The following is a 16,398-nucleotide window of genomic DNA, read 5'->3' on the forward strand; positions in this document are numbered from 1 at the left end:
CTCCTTCTCTTCTACCTCATCCTGTGGCCCCCTCTCAGGGAGTGAAGGGCGGGTAGAGGACTGGCTGAGAAGGGGGGCATGAGGAGAAGCCCTCACTCTCCCGTCCTCCCAGAACAACAGCTCGGAGCAGCGTGTTTCTCTGGACATTGACCTCTGGGACAAGTTCAGTGAACTCTCCACCAAGTGCATCATTAAGACTGTGGAGTTCGCCAAGCAGCTGCCCGGCTTCACCACCCTCACCATTGCTGACCAGATCACCCTTCTCAAGGCTGCCTGCCTGGACATCTTGGTGAGGGTCCTCGCCCTGCCCACCTGGGCGCTGCCCCATGGCCTTGGAGGATGTCCTGCTGCTCAAATAGCCACCTTCCCAAATACCAGTCTGCTGTTGACCTGCCCACATGCCCACCCTCACAGACATCCCCGCTTCCTCTCTCCCGTGTGTCCACCTGTCCAGTTAGCCACTTGGCACCTGATGAGCACTGGTTCGCCCATTCACCTGTGCACCTGTCCACCCATCATGCCCCCCTTCTCTGCCAGCCCTCTACCCGGCCTTCTCTCCATCTCCCCACTGAATCTTTCATCTGGTCTGGCCACCTGCCAGGTGGGGATGCTGGCTCCAGGGTTGTTGGGAGGATGGACCGAGTTCTTGACTCAGTGCATCCTCTGCACCCAGATCCTGCGGATCTGTACGCGGTACACACCCGAACAGGACACAATGACCTTCTCAGATGGGCTGACCCTGAATCGGACCCAGATGCACAATGCCGGCTTTGGCCCCCTCACAGACCTGGTCTTTGCTTTTGCCAACCAGCTGCTGCCCCTGGAGATGGATGATGCTGAGACTGGGCTGCTCAGTGCCATCTGCCTCATCTGTGGAGGTGGGCAGGGGCCGGGGCCAGGGCCAGGGTCTGGGTGCAGCCCCTGGAGCCTCTTCCAGGGAGCAGCTCGGGGACCATCAGATCAGAAAGGGACCTTGGCCCGTGTCAGACTGCTCTTGGAGGGGGAAACCAAGTCCCTTGTGTGCAGCTATGCAGAAAGGGAGTGGCGGTGGAGACCTGAACCCTGGTCTAGGTGCTCCTTCTGGGGGGTTAGAGGGTCAGGCCTTCCATGTTTAAATCCTGGCCAGCTTGTGACCTTCAGCAGATTTCCAAACTTCTCTGAGTGCCTGTTTCTGTATGGGGGGAGAGAGGGGCAATAATGGTCTCCACCCCATAAAGCTGATTGGCAGTAATAAATAAGGCACAGTGTGCCCGGCGTACGACCCAGTAAATGCTGGCTGCTGTTACTATTTTATTGTTATGAGTTCTGTTGTGCTGGTGTCTACAATAATGGTGGGAGTGGGAGAGTACCTGGACAGCCTCCCTCTGCCTGAGAACGGCCCTGCCTGTGTTCAGGGGGCCTGTCCTCATGAACTGGGCTGTGAGGGTGGGCTGTGGGCAACCCCAGTCCCCCGCTGTTTGCTCACATTTTGAGAGCCTCTTAGGGCCTTTCTTGGAGTCCACTGACTCCCTCCGCTGCCCTGTATGGGGAGGCCCCAGGAGCAGAGATGCGCAGCCCGCAGCCTGGGCAGGCGCGCCCTCCAGTGACCAAGGCTGGGAGTGCAGCTGTGTTCCTCGCTTGGTCGGACCCCTGCTCAGGGGGCGTCTCTGCTTCCTCAGACCGGCAGGACCTGGAGCAGCCCGACAGGGTGGACATGCTGCAGGAGCCGCTGCTTGAGGCGCTGAAGGTCTACGTGCGGAAACGGAGGCCCAGCCGTCCCCACATGTTCCCCAAGATGCTGATGAAGATCACAGACCTGCGGAGCATCAGCGCCAAGGGTGAGGCTCCCACACCGGGTGGGCTGGACCCCAACACCTGGCCCAGGGCCCACTGCCCCTACCCAGGGCCAAGCCCCTACAGCCAGGCCAACATCCTACATCTTTGTGGCCAGGACGATGCCCCACTTGGACTCCCCTCATGCCTGGACCCACCCCCTGCTTGTGAGCTCCAAGCTGTCAGGGTCACCTTTGCATGGTGGTTGCAAGGAGTGTGGCTCTGGAACTAGACCGTGGGAGTGTGTGTCCTTGAGCGGTTTCTGAGCCTCAGTTTCCCACTGGAGTGAGGATAGTGATGGTGTCAACAAAGTTTTGAGGTGTCAGTAGCAGAGTCCGGAGCCCACAGCACACAGGAAGGGCCCAGTGTCAAGCCCAGGCAGTCTAACCCCAAAGTTGAGTTTGGAACCCCTTTGTCCTGCTGTCCCTCAGCCTTGGGGCCTTGAGAGAGCTGGCTTATGTCCAAGAACTGAGCCCCACATTCAGTGCCCAGTGCATGCTGGTATGGGTAGGGTGGATCGTCCCTGCCCTCCGCCTGCCCTCCCAGGCTGTGCCTGCAGGCGTGCTGACCTCTGCCTTCTTTCCCGCAGGGGCCGAGCGGGTAATCACGCTGAAGATGGAGATCCCAGGCTCCATGCCACCTCTCATCCAGGAAATGCTGGAGAACTCCGAGGGCCTGGACACTCTGAGCGGACAGCCGGGGGGCGGGGGGCGGGATGGGGGTGGCCTGGCCCCCCCACCTGGCAGCTGTAGCCCCAGCCTCAGCCCCAGCTCAAACAGAAGTAGCCCGGCCACCCACTCCCCGTGACTGCCCGTGCCCATGGACACAGCCCTTGGCCCACGCCCTGGTTTTTCTCTGCCTTTCTACCAACGATGCGACCCCCACCAGCCCTGCCCCCGCCCGTCCTTCCTTCCCTGGGGGGACAGGAGGGAGGAGGCGGCGACTCTTCGGGACAGAGGCCTGGGCCTGAGATGAACTGCCTGCCCCTGCAGCCCGGCTGCCGTCAGGGGCAGGGCTGTGAACTGAGTGAGGACCCCCGGTTCTGGGCCTTGGATGGGGCCTGGGGGCCTCTGTTCATCAAGACATCCTGCCCATGTCTCCACATCTTCATCACCAGCAAATGCCAGGACCTGGCTCCCCCATCCTCAGAACTCACAAGCCATTGCCCCCCGGTTGGGGATCCCCCCCTGCCTCGGTTGGTGACAGAGGGGGTGGGCCAGGGCTGGGGGTTCTCCCTGTACATACCCTGCCATACCAACCCCCAGGTATTCTCGCTGGTTTGTTTTTATTTTAATTTTTTTGTTTTGATTTTTTTTTTTAATAAGAATTTTCATTTTAAGCACATTTATACTGAAGGAATCTGTGCTGTGTATCGGGGGGAGCTGGATCCAGAGCTGGAGAGGGTGGGGCCTCGGGAGGGGAGGGGCTCAGAGGGGCTCCCACTCCCTCTCCGCGCCCCTGCGCCCCCTGGCCCTCCTCCCCAGCCTTTTCTCCTCAGTTTTCTCTTTAAAACTGTGAAGTACTAACTTTGTGAGGCCTGCCCTCCTCTTCTCCCTCTGCCTAACCACTGGGTGTGGATAGTTCCAGGCAGCCCCAAAAGGAGGGGGCTCCCCCTAAGAGACGGGGCAGGGGCAAAGCAAGGGGCCCTCAGAGCAAGTGTGTTTCTCAGCCCTGTGTCCTGGTGGAGCCGCCTCCCCATCAGGGCCCACATCATCTAGGCTCTGTTGCCCCCACTGTGAAGGGGCCAGCCAAGGGGTCCACATGGCCCTGCCCCCCAGCCTCACAGCCACCAGCACCTCCCACAGGGCCCCTGACACACACACACACACACACACCCCCAGCGGACAGATGGGCTGATAGACACACTTGGCCTAAGTTCCTCCATTTCCCTGGGCTGCCCCTCACCTCACACCCATGCCCCCTCCTTGCCCCGCAGGACGGGCCTACAGGGGGTCCCTTCCCCTCCTTCCCTGCACCCCCGGCCTGGGGGAGCTGGTTCTGCCCTGCCTTCCTTGCCCCGGGGTTGGGGTCTCATGCCTCCAGAGCCCGCTGGTGCACCTGTTACTGTCGGACTTTCCACTGAGATCTACTGGATAAAGAATAAAGTTATATTTATTCTACACATGCCTCAGAGCCTTGCTGCCTTGCTGCCTCCTCTCGGTGTCTGGCCAGGGGGCTGTGGCCGGGGGTCAGGTACAGGCCCTGGGGGCCAAGCTGCCTTGTGTAGCCCATCCATCCCTCTGCATCCAGGAAGGGCTGTCCTGCCCACCCCTACAGTCACTGTGGGCAGGAGGCACAGAGGACGAGTTGCAGGGGAATCTGGACACTCCTGGGTGGGTGAGAGGATTGAGTGCGGCAGGCCTCCAGGGTCCTCAGAGACCAATTTTTCCCACCCCTTAGACTATATGTATATATAATCAAGGCCCAGAGAGGCCAGTGTCCTTGTCCAGGGTCACATAGCAAATTGGTAGCAGATTGGGGACTAGTATTCAGGCTCCCACCTCTCGGCCAAGGCTTTTTCCTGGATCCCCGAAGCCCCTGAAATTTCAAGTACTGAGGTCTGGGGAGGTGGCAGTGGAGGAGGTGTCTTGGGAGGGTTAACGGAACCGGGGCTGGAAGGGCTTCCTGGGCAGGAAAGGTTCCTTCTACTTGGGTCTGCCTGCCATTTCCACTTTAGCCACAAGGTGGCAGCAGCACTTCACTTATCTCACTGTCTGGCCCAGGGGGGAGCCAGGGTGGACAGTTTCCTCTGACAGTTATTTTCTAACTCTTTATGCTCTGATAGAAATTTAACATACCTACGCACATGCTTTTAAGAAATCATTATACTGTCACATTGTATTGTCAAAGAGGAATGAATGGAAGGTGCTATGAAGTATGTTAAGTGCCCAAGTATGTTAATGCTTGGGCACAACCCCCACAGCAGATATGACATAGTCCTAAGCTTAACTCTATTTTTAATGAATACATTTGGGTTTAAAAGAAGTAGGTTGGAAGCCATTCTTTACAAAAAGCTCAGGAAGATCCGAGTATGGATGGATGTTGAAAGAACAACTGAGAATGTGTAAGAAAACCATGCAAAATCTGCCACATGAAACCTTAATGTTTTATGTGTAAAACAGGTTTTGGGCTCAGCTAATTATGGAGAGGTTTTTCACTATATATGAAGGTCTAGCGGCACATTCTGAAGTCCTGTGTGACCATTCTTTGTTGTGGGAGGACATCTTGGCACTTTTAGCGCCTGCCCACCAAATGCCAACAGGGCTCTCCTCACGGTGAGAGCGAACCCGCCGTCCCTCACGTTCACAAAGTGCGCAGCGCCTGTGCTGCTGGGACCGTCTGGGCTTGAGGTTGCCCCTCGGGTTCACAGTTCATCACTGAAGAGCAGTTTCTCAACCATGAACGTGACGTTTTAGGCCCAGCAATGTTTGTGGTGGTGGCCGCCCTGTGTGCTGCAGAATGCTTAGCTGCACACCTGGCCTCTGCCTACTAGGCGCTAGTCACTCCTTCCCACTGGCTGTAGCAACCAAATATATCTGCAGACCTTGCCATACGTCCCCTGGGGGCAAAACTGCCCCCAGTTAGCACCATTACTCTGGAGGCTGGTCACTGAGAGCTATGAGCTTTACTCTGCTCCATGGGGCAGACTGACACAAGCATGGTGACTGGGACACAACTTGGCGTGGGCAGAAACTGGGGTTTGCTTGGGGTCCCAGAGATAACCAGGCTGGGGCAAGGCTTGGAGGGCTTCCTGGAAGAGGTGCTTCAAAGCAGGAGATTTAACTAGGTGGGGCACAGAGGTGATAAATAGCTTTGTGTGATCAGAAACTGTCACCAGCTCTGTGTTTTAACCCTTTTGGGTTTTGGTTGGAATGATGGAAGAGGCAAGGCTCTAGAGGCTGGACCAGTGAGGACAAGGCTGGTCCAGGAGCTGGACTTGATCCTGAGGGTGATGGGGGTGAAGGAGTTTAAGCCAGTGAGTGGAAGTGCAGGGGGCAGGAGCAGAGGCTGTGGGGGTACTGCCCGCCATCAGCAAGCTGGCTGGCCCTGGGCAGCCCCTGAAGGGGTGAAGGGGCACAAAAGGAGGAGATGCTTAGGTGGTGACTGGGAGACCAGGTGACTGATGGTGTGTGGGAAGTGGGCGGGTGACAGGCTATGGCAACAGCAGATGGAGGTGGCTTGGGTAGAGGGGGCCACCAGCAACTGAGAGAAGAGCTTGGGGTTGCCTCTGAGGTGCTCGTGACACTGCCCCCCAACCCCTGTTCCTCACCCCACTCCAGCCACACTGGCTCCCTGCTGGTTTCAAACACTCCCAGCATTTTCTTGCCTCAGGGCCTTTGCCCTCGCCATTCCCTCCATCTGGAATGTTCTTCCTGGAGATGGCTTCAGGGCTAGCCCCTTGCTACATTCTGTTCCAGTGTCACTTCTCGGGGATGCCCCTCTCTCTCCCCATGCCTCCCACTATCCGGGGTATAGTCTGTCTTTGTCTTCTGCCTTCCCCACCAGCACATAAGCTCCACAGGGCAGGTTCTGTTCACCACTGTAGTCTCACACCTGGATCTGCCTGTTCAATGCAGCTGTCACTAGCCACGTGTGGTGACTGAGGAAAAGGGAGCACCTATGGGCACAGGTAGCTGGGCCATTCCGAATGAGCCCTCCAGCTGCCCGCGGAGTGCAGACAGGAAAGCTGAGGAATAGAGGCGCAAGAAGGAAGACAGTGGACAAAGGGCCAGGGACATAGGAGGAAATCTGAAGGCGTGGGTCACGGCAGTCTGCTCAGCAGGGTCTATAAGGCCCAGGGTACTCTACAGCGGTGACCCCTGGATGTCATGCAGACAGCTCTTTGTATTCTGTATTAGCCCAGGAGGAAAAAGGTTGGTGGCTGCAAGGAAATGCAGGGCCAGGAGCATAATTTGGGGGTGTTTCTTCTGAGGATGGAAAGGACTTAAAGCATGTTTATGGCGGGGAATAGCAGCAGAGTGAGGAGCGTGAAGCTAGAGAAGAGTCCTGCCCTCTGACCCCACGGCCCACCCCTACTCTACCCTATGAAAGGGCCCAGCCACCGTGCCCAGGCCACCAGGTTGAGTGTGGGCGATGCCCACAAGCCCTACCATACTGAGGCTGCCCAGGGAGAAGGGTGCCTCCCCCCTTCCTGTGATGCCTCTGCAGGGAGGTTGGGAACCACTGTGGCTGCTGCTGGCACTGGGCCCTGGCCACCCACACAATGCCTATCAGAGAACTCTCTCTCTCTCTCTTTCTCTTTCATATACACACACAGCTCACACATGCACACAGATGCATTCATGTGCAGAATTCACACAGGGTGTGCATGTGCACACACAGCTCACACAGGGTGCACACGTGTGTACTCGTGCACACCTAAAGCTCACGGCATATATGATATGAGTGTGTGCATGCCCATAAAGAACTCACACTGGTTTGCATGTGCACACGCACACAGAACATACCACATGTGTGTACATGCATGCACATACATAGCCTGCACAGAGGACACAGTTTGAACCAGGAGAATCTTGGGATGCTGGCATCACAGTTGTCTGTACCCAAGTCACCACCTGAACTTCTGCTTTCTACTCTGCTCTGTCCTCTCCACCTGCTCTAGCCCCATGGCCTCCTTCCTTTCTCCCTGGATCCCCGTGCCAAGGACCTGCCTTAGTTCATTCTATGGCTCCAGCTCAACTGGGAGCATCCGGGAAGTGAGGATGCTACCCGATGCTGTGCTGTTCGGGCAGGGGCTGCATACTGTCCTTGCAGAAGCCACTTCTGCCTTCTGCCGTGAGCAGGGCGGGTAGGGTCCGGCCTCTGACCTCACCTTCCTCCCAAGGCATGCCTGCTTCTAGATGGCCAGGTCCTGGCGGACAGTGGCCAGAGACGTCTTGCTGCGGCTGCTGCCGCCCTCGCTGTCGCCGGCCGGGGCCCGGTGCGCATAGGCTGGCGGGCCGTCGGGCTCGGGGCCCGGGCATCGGGAGGGCAGGGCTGGCGGCGGCGGCGGGAGCAGCTTCTCCGCCTCCTCGTGCGCGAGGTTGCAGAGGTTGTCGCGCTGGACTGCGGGGTCAGAGCCCCCAGCGCGCGGGCGGCCCTTCCAGAGCAGGTGGCCCAGCTCGGCCACGCTGAGCAGCGCCGAGAGCAGACCCACCGCGAAGTAGAAGACCACGAAGACGGTCTTCTCGGTGGGCCGGCTCACGAAGCAGTCCACGGTGTGCGGGCACGGCGGGCCGGCGCACGCGAAGTGCGGGGCCACGCGGAAGCCGTAGAGCAGCGTCTGGCCGGCCAGGAAGGCCAGCTCGGCCAGCAGGCGCAGCGCCACGCTGAGCAGGTAGCAGAGGCGCGCGCGGCGGGCGCGCAGGGCGCAGGGCGCGCACGGGCCCTCGGGGCGCGCCCGGGCACAGCGCGCCGCCGCCTCGGCGTCCGCGCCGCCCGGCGCCTTGCTGGCTTGGTGCATGGAGTAGATGACGAACAGCACCGGTGGCGCTGAGAGCCCCAGGATGTGGAAGAGCCAGAAGCGGTAGTGGGAGACTGGGAAGGCGCGGTCGTAGCAGGTCTGGCGACAGCCCGGCTGCAACGTGTTGCACACGAACTCCTCCTGCTCGTCCTCGAACACGGCGCCGCCCACGGTGGCCAGCACCAGGATGCGGAAGATCAGCATGACCACCAGCCACAGGCGGCCCACCAGCGGCGACTGCAGCTGCACGGCGTCCAGCAACGAGCCGAGGAACGCCCACTCCCCCATGGCGCTGCGGACGCAGGCGGGAGTCAGAGGCGGACGTCAGGGCCCCCCACCCCTCCACACCCATGGGTGAGCTCACCTGAGTCGGGGTCCGCTAGGCCTAGGTTTAGCAGGGGTTTTGTGGGAACAAAGGCGTTAGCAAAGGGGGCGGGGGCGAGAGGAGTTAGGTGATTTTCAACCACCGGTGCCCTTCTCCTTGCGGCCAGGGGCTGCTGGGGAGGATCCCACCCTGATGCTCCAGCCAGACACCCATGGGCTTCCTTGGTGCTCCCCCAGAGTCCAGGTGTGTAGGAAGGGAACTTGAAGGTTCGCCAGACCACCCCTGGCTGCATTGGTGAAACCCAGAGGGGTCCCAAGGGCGCGCCCAAGGATGCTTTCCATGGGCGAGAGTGGTGCCTCCAACCCAGGACTCCACACACAGTTTGGTACCTCTGGGAAAGGGGGAGCCATGGACCCTGAGGGACCCCCCTCCTTCCTTCTCTGCCCACCATATCTCTTGCCCTTTTGACTGCAGTGAACTCCTCTCAGAATTGCGGGGTGGACACAAAAGTCGCCCCACTTCCAGAATAACTCTATTAGGACCCTCCATTCTGGCTGTCTACTGCCAGCTGGCTGGCTGGAATTCGGGTCCAGCCCTCTCCCATCTCCTCGCTGGTATCCCTCTGCTTCCAGCATCCCTCATCTCCGGAGAGCCCCGCCAGCACTCACAGGTCCTGCAGGCCCCTGATGCCCCCTGACCCTCACCCAGCCCCACTCACCCGGTGGCCAGAGCTGAGGTGTTAGAGCTGAGAGAGGGAGTTGGGTAGGTGACTGGGACCTGTTCCTCCTGGTCCCTCTTTCATTTTCCCTTTCGGATTTGGCCGGGATGGATGACAGGACAGGATGGGATGGCTGAGAGGGGCTAGCTCTCCCCCTTCTCTTAAAGGGGCAGGTGACCCTGTTGGTTGGCTCCACCCTTGGGGACAGACGGGGCCACGCCCCTTGCTGGGCTCTGCCTTCCCTTCCCATCACTCACCTACCACCTCCAGACCCAGGCCCTGGCCCCAGCCCACAGCTGTGCCTCCATCTGGAAATAGGGGGAGTGGGTAGCCAGGGCCACACCCCTTTTCAGGGAACCGGGAGGGCTCATGGAAGTTTGTCCTGGACACGTACCCCAAAACTGGAAGGCCTAGACCTGCTACCACCTGACTGGCCCCTTTGGAGGCAGTTTGCAGGGCGTGGTGCTGGTGTTGGGGGCACTGGTATTTTAAGAGGCAGCAAACACCTAGTGGGTCTGGTTCTAGCTCTGCTGCTACTGACCTTGGACAAGCCTCTGAGCTCTTCTGGGCCAGAGTCTCCTGGCTTGTCAGCTGAGGATGCCAGGCCAGCTGAGGATGCCAGGCCAGCTGACCCCCAAGTTTCTTTCTAGCTCTACATCTTAATGCTAAGGCCCAACCATGTTCCAGAGAACAAAAAACCTGTACCCAGAAAAAAACCCCATATGGGAAACATTAAGGGATCAAGAGTGGCTGGTTTTGGTCATCAAGTAAAAGCTTCTGTTTCCTTCCCACTTTTCTGTAATTTCCAGATTTGCAATAATGAGTAAATTAGTTTATTATGTGAGAATCAATAGAGAGAAGGCTTCTCTTCCCCTGTAAGGCTCTGAACTGAATCACCTCCTGCAGCTGTAGGTGGAAGGAGATGCTGTCCCATAGGATGACCTGTGGTGACTTGGGCTGCCAAGGAGGGGGCACTCTCAGGCTGAGATGCTTTGTCTGTCGGTCTGCCTTCCGAGGAGTCTGCCCAACCGGCACACCATCCCCCCGGACCTGTGTACCTGCTCTGGGCCAGGCCCTCTTCTGAGCTCATTACACAAATTAGCTCATTTAATCCTCGGGGAAGCTGAGACTCAGAGGGCCTAAGCCACCTGCGGGCAATCTTGCAGCAAGTGAACAGCAGGCCCTGCCCTCGTGCCTGGCCCGACTGGTCTGGAGCACATGCTCTTAAGCCCGTCACAGAACTGTCCTCCCTCCAGCCTGGCTGGGCTTCCCAGGTGGTGTCCCAGGGCCTGTCAGTCCCCAGGGCTTTGGTGGGAGCTGGTGGGCACAGACGCTGGGGGCAGGCCATGCCTGTCCATCCCTGGGGGGGAAGGGTGCCAGGACGCACCTAGGTGACATTTCCTCTCCCCTTCAGCCAGGGAGCCTGTACAGTTTTTTTCCCATGTTGACGCCCCAGCCCCGATCTGATTTCAGGAAGGGGTGGGAAATGTGTCCTTCACCCTCACTGGCTCAGGGGCCCAGGCCAGGGTGGAAAAAACCTAGGTTAATGCTTGGGCGTTCTGGGGAGCCCCCACCACGTGCAGGGCTCCCTTGGGAGTGGGTCCGGGCGGGGAGACACTGTCCTGGACAAAGTCCAAGGAAAGTACATGCTGGGGCCCCAGATTCCAAAAAACAGGATGTAGGGTGGGGACGCTGCTGACCTCCCCATCCCCCACCTACACCTGCTCCTGGCAAACCTGTTCTCTGACCCTGACCTCCAGCCCCAGCCATGGGGGCCCAGGGACACACCTCATCTCTCCTGGCTGTCCAGGAACGGTCCCTGCCCTGTCCCCATGTCCCATGCTGGGTCAGGATGCCAGCCCAGCCTGGAAAAACCCCGTCAGACCCATCTGTCTGTGGGGAGTGGAAAATGGCAGAGGCAGTGGGCTGGGTGGGTGGGAGGTGGAGAGCCCATGGTCGCCGCACACCGTCCCCAGCCCCTGATGCCGCAGGGCCAGATGCAGGAGACCCCCCAGTCTGCAGGGCACATCCTCCCCAGATGTGCTGTCCAGCCTGTGAGGAGGTGGTGGCACGTGGCCCCGCCTTGGCCATACGCGGGGCTGGGCTGAGAGGCCCCTCCTGCTCTGCTCCACATTCAGTCTCTGCCCAGACACACGTGGGGCTGTGGAGCCGCTCCTCGCAGCTGTGGCACACATATACATATGCAGGCACATACATGTTTGTACCTAGTAAGTGCATCAAACGTGACTGTAATTGCTCTCCCTCTGCCCTTTTGTCACCGACTGGGGCGTACTTCCCTCTGAGGCTTTACCTCCTTCCTTGGCTCTGTAATTCTTTACGGTTAGGTTCAGCTGTAAGAGCAAAATACTAAAACAGTAGCTTAAACGAGAGATTCTTGCTCAGTAAGGACAATAGCTGAACCTGAAGGTGGCTGGGCCTGCAGGCAGCCTCACCTGAACAATCCAGGGGCTTAAGAGGGCCTCTCTTCCTTCCCTTGAAAGCCCAGAGTGAACTGACAGATGAGAGAAACTTTGGGACTGCGGTGGGGAAGGGGAAGGGTTTGAGTTATCGAGGGTCAGAAGGGGGATCAAGTTAACTCAAGATTAGTGGATGGGCAGACCACTGTAACTCCCTCCCTGAAAGCAATCTCCTGGGTCCAAAGGACTGCCGTTGGACAAGGCCTGGAAAGTCATGGAAAGCTACTAGAGTCAGATGGCAAAGTCACTTACACATTGGGCTTCCTTTCCTTCAGCTAAAATAACATTTTATGGTGTATCTTTTTGCACCTACCAGGATGTATTGGAGCCACCCTGAGGCCAGTAAAAATCTGTTTTTTTTCAAGAAACAAATCTGATTTTAGAAAGTACGGAAGAAAAATGTAAAGGGGACTGTCAAATGATACAACTGCTTTGAAAAAGTTTGGCAGTTTCTTATAAAGGCAAACATATACTTAATGAATGTCTGAACAGTTCCACTTGTGGTATCTACCCGAGAGAAAGGAAAGAATATGTCTATGAAAAGGATTTGCACTATAATGTTCATAACAGCTTGATTTAAAATAGGCCCCAACTGGAAACCATCCAAATGTCCATCAACAGATGACTGGATAAACAAATCCATACAATGGAATAATAGTCAGCAATTAGGAAAAGAAGGAACTATTGATACATGCAACAACATGGATGGATTTCAAAAACATGCCAAATGAAAGAAGCCAGACACAGAAGTATAAATAGGGAGCCTAGTAAACATAATGTCCTTTATATATATATATATATATATATATATATAAAGGGAGGGAGATGGAAAAACAAACAAACAACAAAAAAAAGTATACATACCGTAGGATTCCAGTTATATGAAGGTCTGGAAAAGGTGAAGCTAACCTATAATGGTAGAAATCAGATCAGTGTTTGTCTGGGGTTGATGAGACACATAAGCACACTTTGGGGTGATGGAAATGTTTTGTGTGTTGAGTGTGATGATGGTTATGCAGGAGTGTCCGTTTCTCAAAAGTCATCAATCTGTACATTTAGAATAGTTGCATTTTATGTATGTTAATTATGTCTCAATAAAATTGATTTAAAAAGAAAAGAGAAATGTTGGCTCTGTACTGAAATCCTTTTGAGGAGCTGAGGACAGAGAGCAGGACTCTGAGTCATTGTCATGTGTCTCTCCAGCTCTCCCGGCAGCTTCTCCCTCTTTCCTTCAACCTCTCATCCTCCCACCCTCCACCCTGATCACCCTGCCCTCCTGTGCCACCTGCCTCTTTCCCATTTTTTATGAAATAGAGTAATTTGACCTGCCCTATTGATTTGAGTTTGATGGCTGAAGGGGATTTTTGTGCATAAAACCAGTATCCTTGGGTCTGAATTTATATTCAATTTATTGCAACTTTAAATTTTAAAAAAAGTCTATCTTTTTCCTTTTAAGCCTTCAAAATTCAACTTACATTTTGTTATTATATACATATAATTTGCATATAAAATATGAATAATCACTTTTACTTGTTAGTTAATATTCAATTATCTCATAATTTTGGGAAGTTAACTTTGCTAAACAATGAGCACTAATTACAAACCTGATTAATTAAATTTCCAAACATTTGCAATGCCTCCTGGGACTGAAAACTCTAATAAGTAATATCTTCATATGCATTAAAACAACTCCTATAAACTTGATAAAGCAAATGAACACACATAGTAATTCAAGTTCTTTTCAATTTCACAGCAGTGTTTATACATTTAATTAAATTTCTTAAACCTTTTAGTTAAAAATCACACCTAAGGATAAATTCTATATTTAAGTAGATATTACAAAGCTAATCTGTCAGATTCCTTAATGTCAAATTCTCTTAAACATTAGGGACATTCAAAATATGTAATACAAACACATTATCCTAAATGATTAACTTATTCCTAAATTTATCACAAAGTTATAAATGCTGTGGGTTAGATTACTTCATCACTTCTTCAGTTTTATCTTTACCATCAAGGTTATAGAGTCATTTTATCCAGCTTGGAACTGTTAAATCACGTCAGGTGGACTGAAAACTTTCTAAATCAAAAACATCAAGACTGAGATTTAGGGGTTAAGATTCAAGACTGAGATTTGGGGTGATGCTTCCTGTGGTTGAACCTTGTCTTCTTCATCAGCAGAATCCCCAGATTTACCCATTTCAGTGGGAATTTGCTTTAGAATTCATCTGTTTGCTCATGATTAGGTCCAGGTCTTTTTCATGAGATGACTACATAGGTGACGACATGCTTCCCATTGCTTCACGTCAGGAGTATGTCATTTTCTCTCATTATTGGAGCTCAAAATTTGATCCCTTAGTTCATGTGGTGTCTGCCAGAGCTCTGCATTGTATAGGTAACTTTTTGCTTTGGAATTTATTAAAGGTAGTTGTTTACATTCTCATTGTTAGCCTTTACACATTCGTTGCTTTATGTCTCTTGTTTAGGAAGGCAGTTACAAATAACATCATTTGAGTATGTACTCCCTGAATTCTACAACCATACAGGTGGTAATGCAACCATTTTTTCGTCTAGTTCAAGTACCTATGTTCCATCTGGCAAGAAAAGTTACATTAGCGGTTTTCATGGAGATTCTTCAAGGCAAGATCAATCGTTTCCCCCTGATGCATTGAAAATCTCTCTCCGATAACCACATTCTAAGTTCTGGTCAGTTCCAGATGAGTGCATTTCTTGCATTAAAAACACAGAATCTGAGATCACAACAGCTCCCACACAGGATTCAAAGTATCACTTAGCAGAAATATTGGCCACTATTTCCTACTCACTTTAGTTCACACTGGTTTCCTCAATTACTGAAGATCCATATACTGGGCCAGATGGGAGTTTCATATACAAACTATACAATATGGTTCTTCCAAAAGCTGAAGCCCAACCAAAGGACCAGGTAGTCTGTCTCATGGCCACTGTTTCAGACCCTGGAAAATAACTCTACAACAGTATCATCAGATAACTGCAGTGTAGACTGCGACAGCTGAGCACAAGACAACAGGCGCATCCTTGTCTGCTTATTCTCCTCAGTGTCAAACCTTTCAGCGGCCATCTGTTCAGCTCTGTCCACACATTCTCCTCCAGCTTATAGTTGTATCCTTCACAAAGAAAAGATGGCTTTATGTGGAAAAGCAGCATCTGGGCCTTTGGAAATCCTGTTGTGCATTGGACCAGTAAAAGTAATTTCAGATCTGAAGGCAGCTTGAAGTTGGCTTGTTTTTACTGATTCCTATCTAAGTTTTCAGAGCAGCTTGGTCACCTGCTCTGGAGATGTCAGTATTGAGTTGCAACCATCCAACTTCATGTGCATCAGCTGGTGGGCTGCACAGTTTGTGAATTCTTGTACCCAGGGGTTGTACAAACAGAAACGTAAAGACTACAACGCTCTTCAGAAGATGCTTTAATGGAAAATCATCATCTGCTTTAGTCATTCCAAGAGCATCCACTTTGATGTGGTTGAGGAATATTGTTAAGGTGATTCTGGACTGAACTCCAGGCCACAGCTCAGCAGCTTCACAAACTGTTGCATTTTTCACAGGTAAATTGTCACTACTGAGAACAACTATCAGGTCATGTGGCAGCTGCAGGAAAACTTCCTGGTGGTACCCAGAAGTGAACCAGTGCCCACCAATCTTATAGCGTTTGAATTCCCCACAACTGAAGATTGGCAAAACTCAACAATTCTCTGCATTTATTATTTTTTGATTAAATATTTTTGACATTGTTGCAACACATCTTCTACTTCTAGGAAGCACGTTGTTTCATTGAACTGATCTACAGTGCTGTCAATTATTGCCAGTTGGTGTGTACATAAGTCATTCTTATCTAGAAGGCAGGGTAGTTACACCAACGTTTCCTGTATGCGTGTCTGCTCTAATTCATGCATGAGCACGGCTTGACTTAAGAATTACACATTGCAAGAACCACCTTATGAGAGTTCAAATTGCCTTCAGCAGCAAACACTGTGCCAGCAAGGAACTGCTCTTTGTTCAAGAGTTTTAATGATTCCAGTAAAGACACGGCATACTTAGGATCTATCTCTTCTCATTGTGATGGACATGACTGTATTCTATTACTATCTTCAGGACCACATCAGAAGTCAGTCCTCCTAATGAAAGGGAATCAAGTGAATGATTCCTAAGAAAGGAGCAATTCCATGGGACCTTATCTGCAGCATTTAGAATAGGGCCAGCATATCCACTATCTGGGGTCCTCTGGGTTCTTTAGGTACCAAAAATGGACTTTGGAGTTTCTATTAGGGCTCTCCAGAAAAAAGCAGAGCCAATAAGATATATGTAGTGTGTGTCTGTGTGTATACATATAGGTATAGTTGTATGCATGTAAGAGATTACTTATCTGTGGAGGCTGAAGGAGACCGAAAAGTCCCATGATCTGCCCTCTGCAAGCTGGAAAATCAGGGGAATCGATGATATAAATCTGAATCCCAAGGCCTAAGGTACAGGAGCCCAGACGTCTGAGGGCAGAACATACATGCCTCAGTTTAGAGAGAACAAATTCACCCTTCCTCCACCTTTTTGTCCTGTTCAGGTCCTCT

At 53.2% G+C, this 16,398-nt stretch overlaps 2 protein-coding genes across 8 annotated transcripts in view; one reads left to right on the forward strand and one right to left on the reverse strand.

Annotated features, from left to right (window-relative positions):
• RARA (retinoic acid receptor alpha) overlaps positions 1 to 3,932 on the forward strand; it is a 42,671-nt gene extending 38,739 nt beyond the window's left edge. For all 7 annotated transcript variants that reach the window (XM_036930360.2, XM_036930359.2, XM_036930362.2 and 4 more), the window contains 4 exons: positions 113 to 289; positions 674 to 878; positions 1,659 to 1,817; positions 2,402 to 3,932. In XM_036930360.2, the coding sequence (XP_036786255.1) occupies positions 113 to 289; positions 674 to 878; positions 1,659 to 1,817; positions 2,402 to 2,619 (759 nt within the window). In that variant the 3' untranslated portion in view covers positions 2,620 to 3,932. The remainder of the gene's footprint in view (positions 1 to 112; positions 290 to 673; positions 879 to 1,658; positions 1,818 to 2,401) is intronic.
• A 663-nt stretch (positions 3,933 to 4,595) lies between these two features.
• Positions 4,596 to 9,560, reverse strand: GJD3 (gap junction protein delta 3). Its single transcript, XM_036930366.2, has 2 exons — positions 9,319 to 9,560; positions 4,596 to 8,567 (listed from the first exon to the last, which is right to left on the reverse strand). The coding sequence occupies exon 2, from the start codon at positions 8,561 to 8,563 to the stop codon at positions 7,670 to 7,672; it is 894 nt and encodes a 297-aa protein (XP_036786261.1). The 5' UTR covers positions 8,564 to 8,567; positions 9,319 to 9,560; the 3' UTR covers positions 4,596 to 7,669.
• Between the last annotated feature and the right edge of the window lie 6,838 nt (positions 9,561 to 16,398).

The sequence above is a fragment of the Manis pentadactyla genome, chromosome 4 (genome assembly GCF_030020395.1).
Source record: "Manis pentadactyla isolate mManPen7 chromosome 4, mManPen7.hap1, whole genome shotgun sequence".
NCBI lineage: Eukaryota > Metazoa > Chordata > Mammalia > Pholidota > Manidae > Manis > Manis pentadactyla.

What these genes read in the sequence shown, in the direction of transcription:
- GJD3 (XM_036930366.2), bottom strand. Translation starts at nt 8,563, where the DNA reads ATGGGGGAGTGGGCGTTCCTCGGCTCGTTGCTGGACGCCGTGCAGCTG.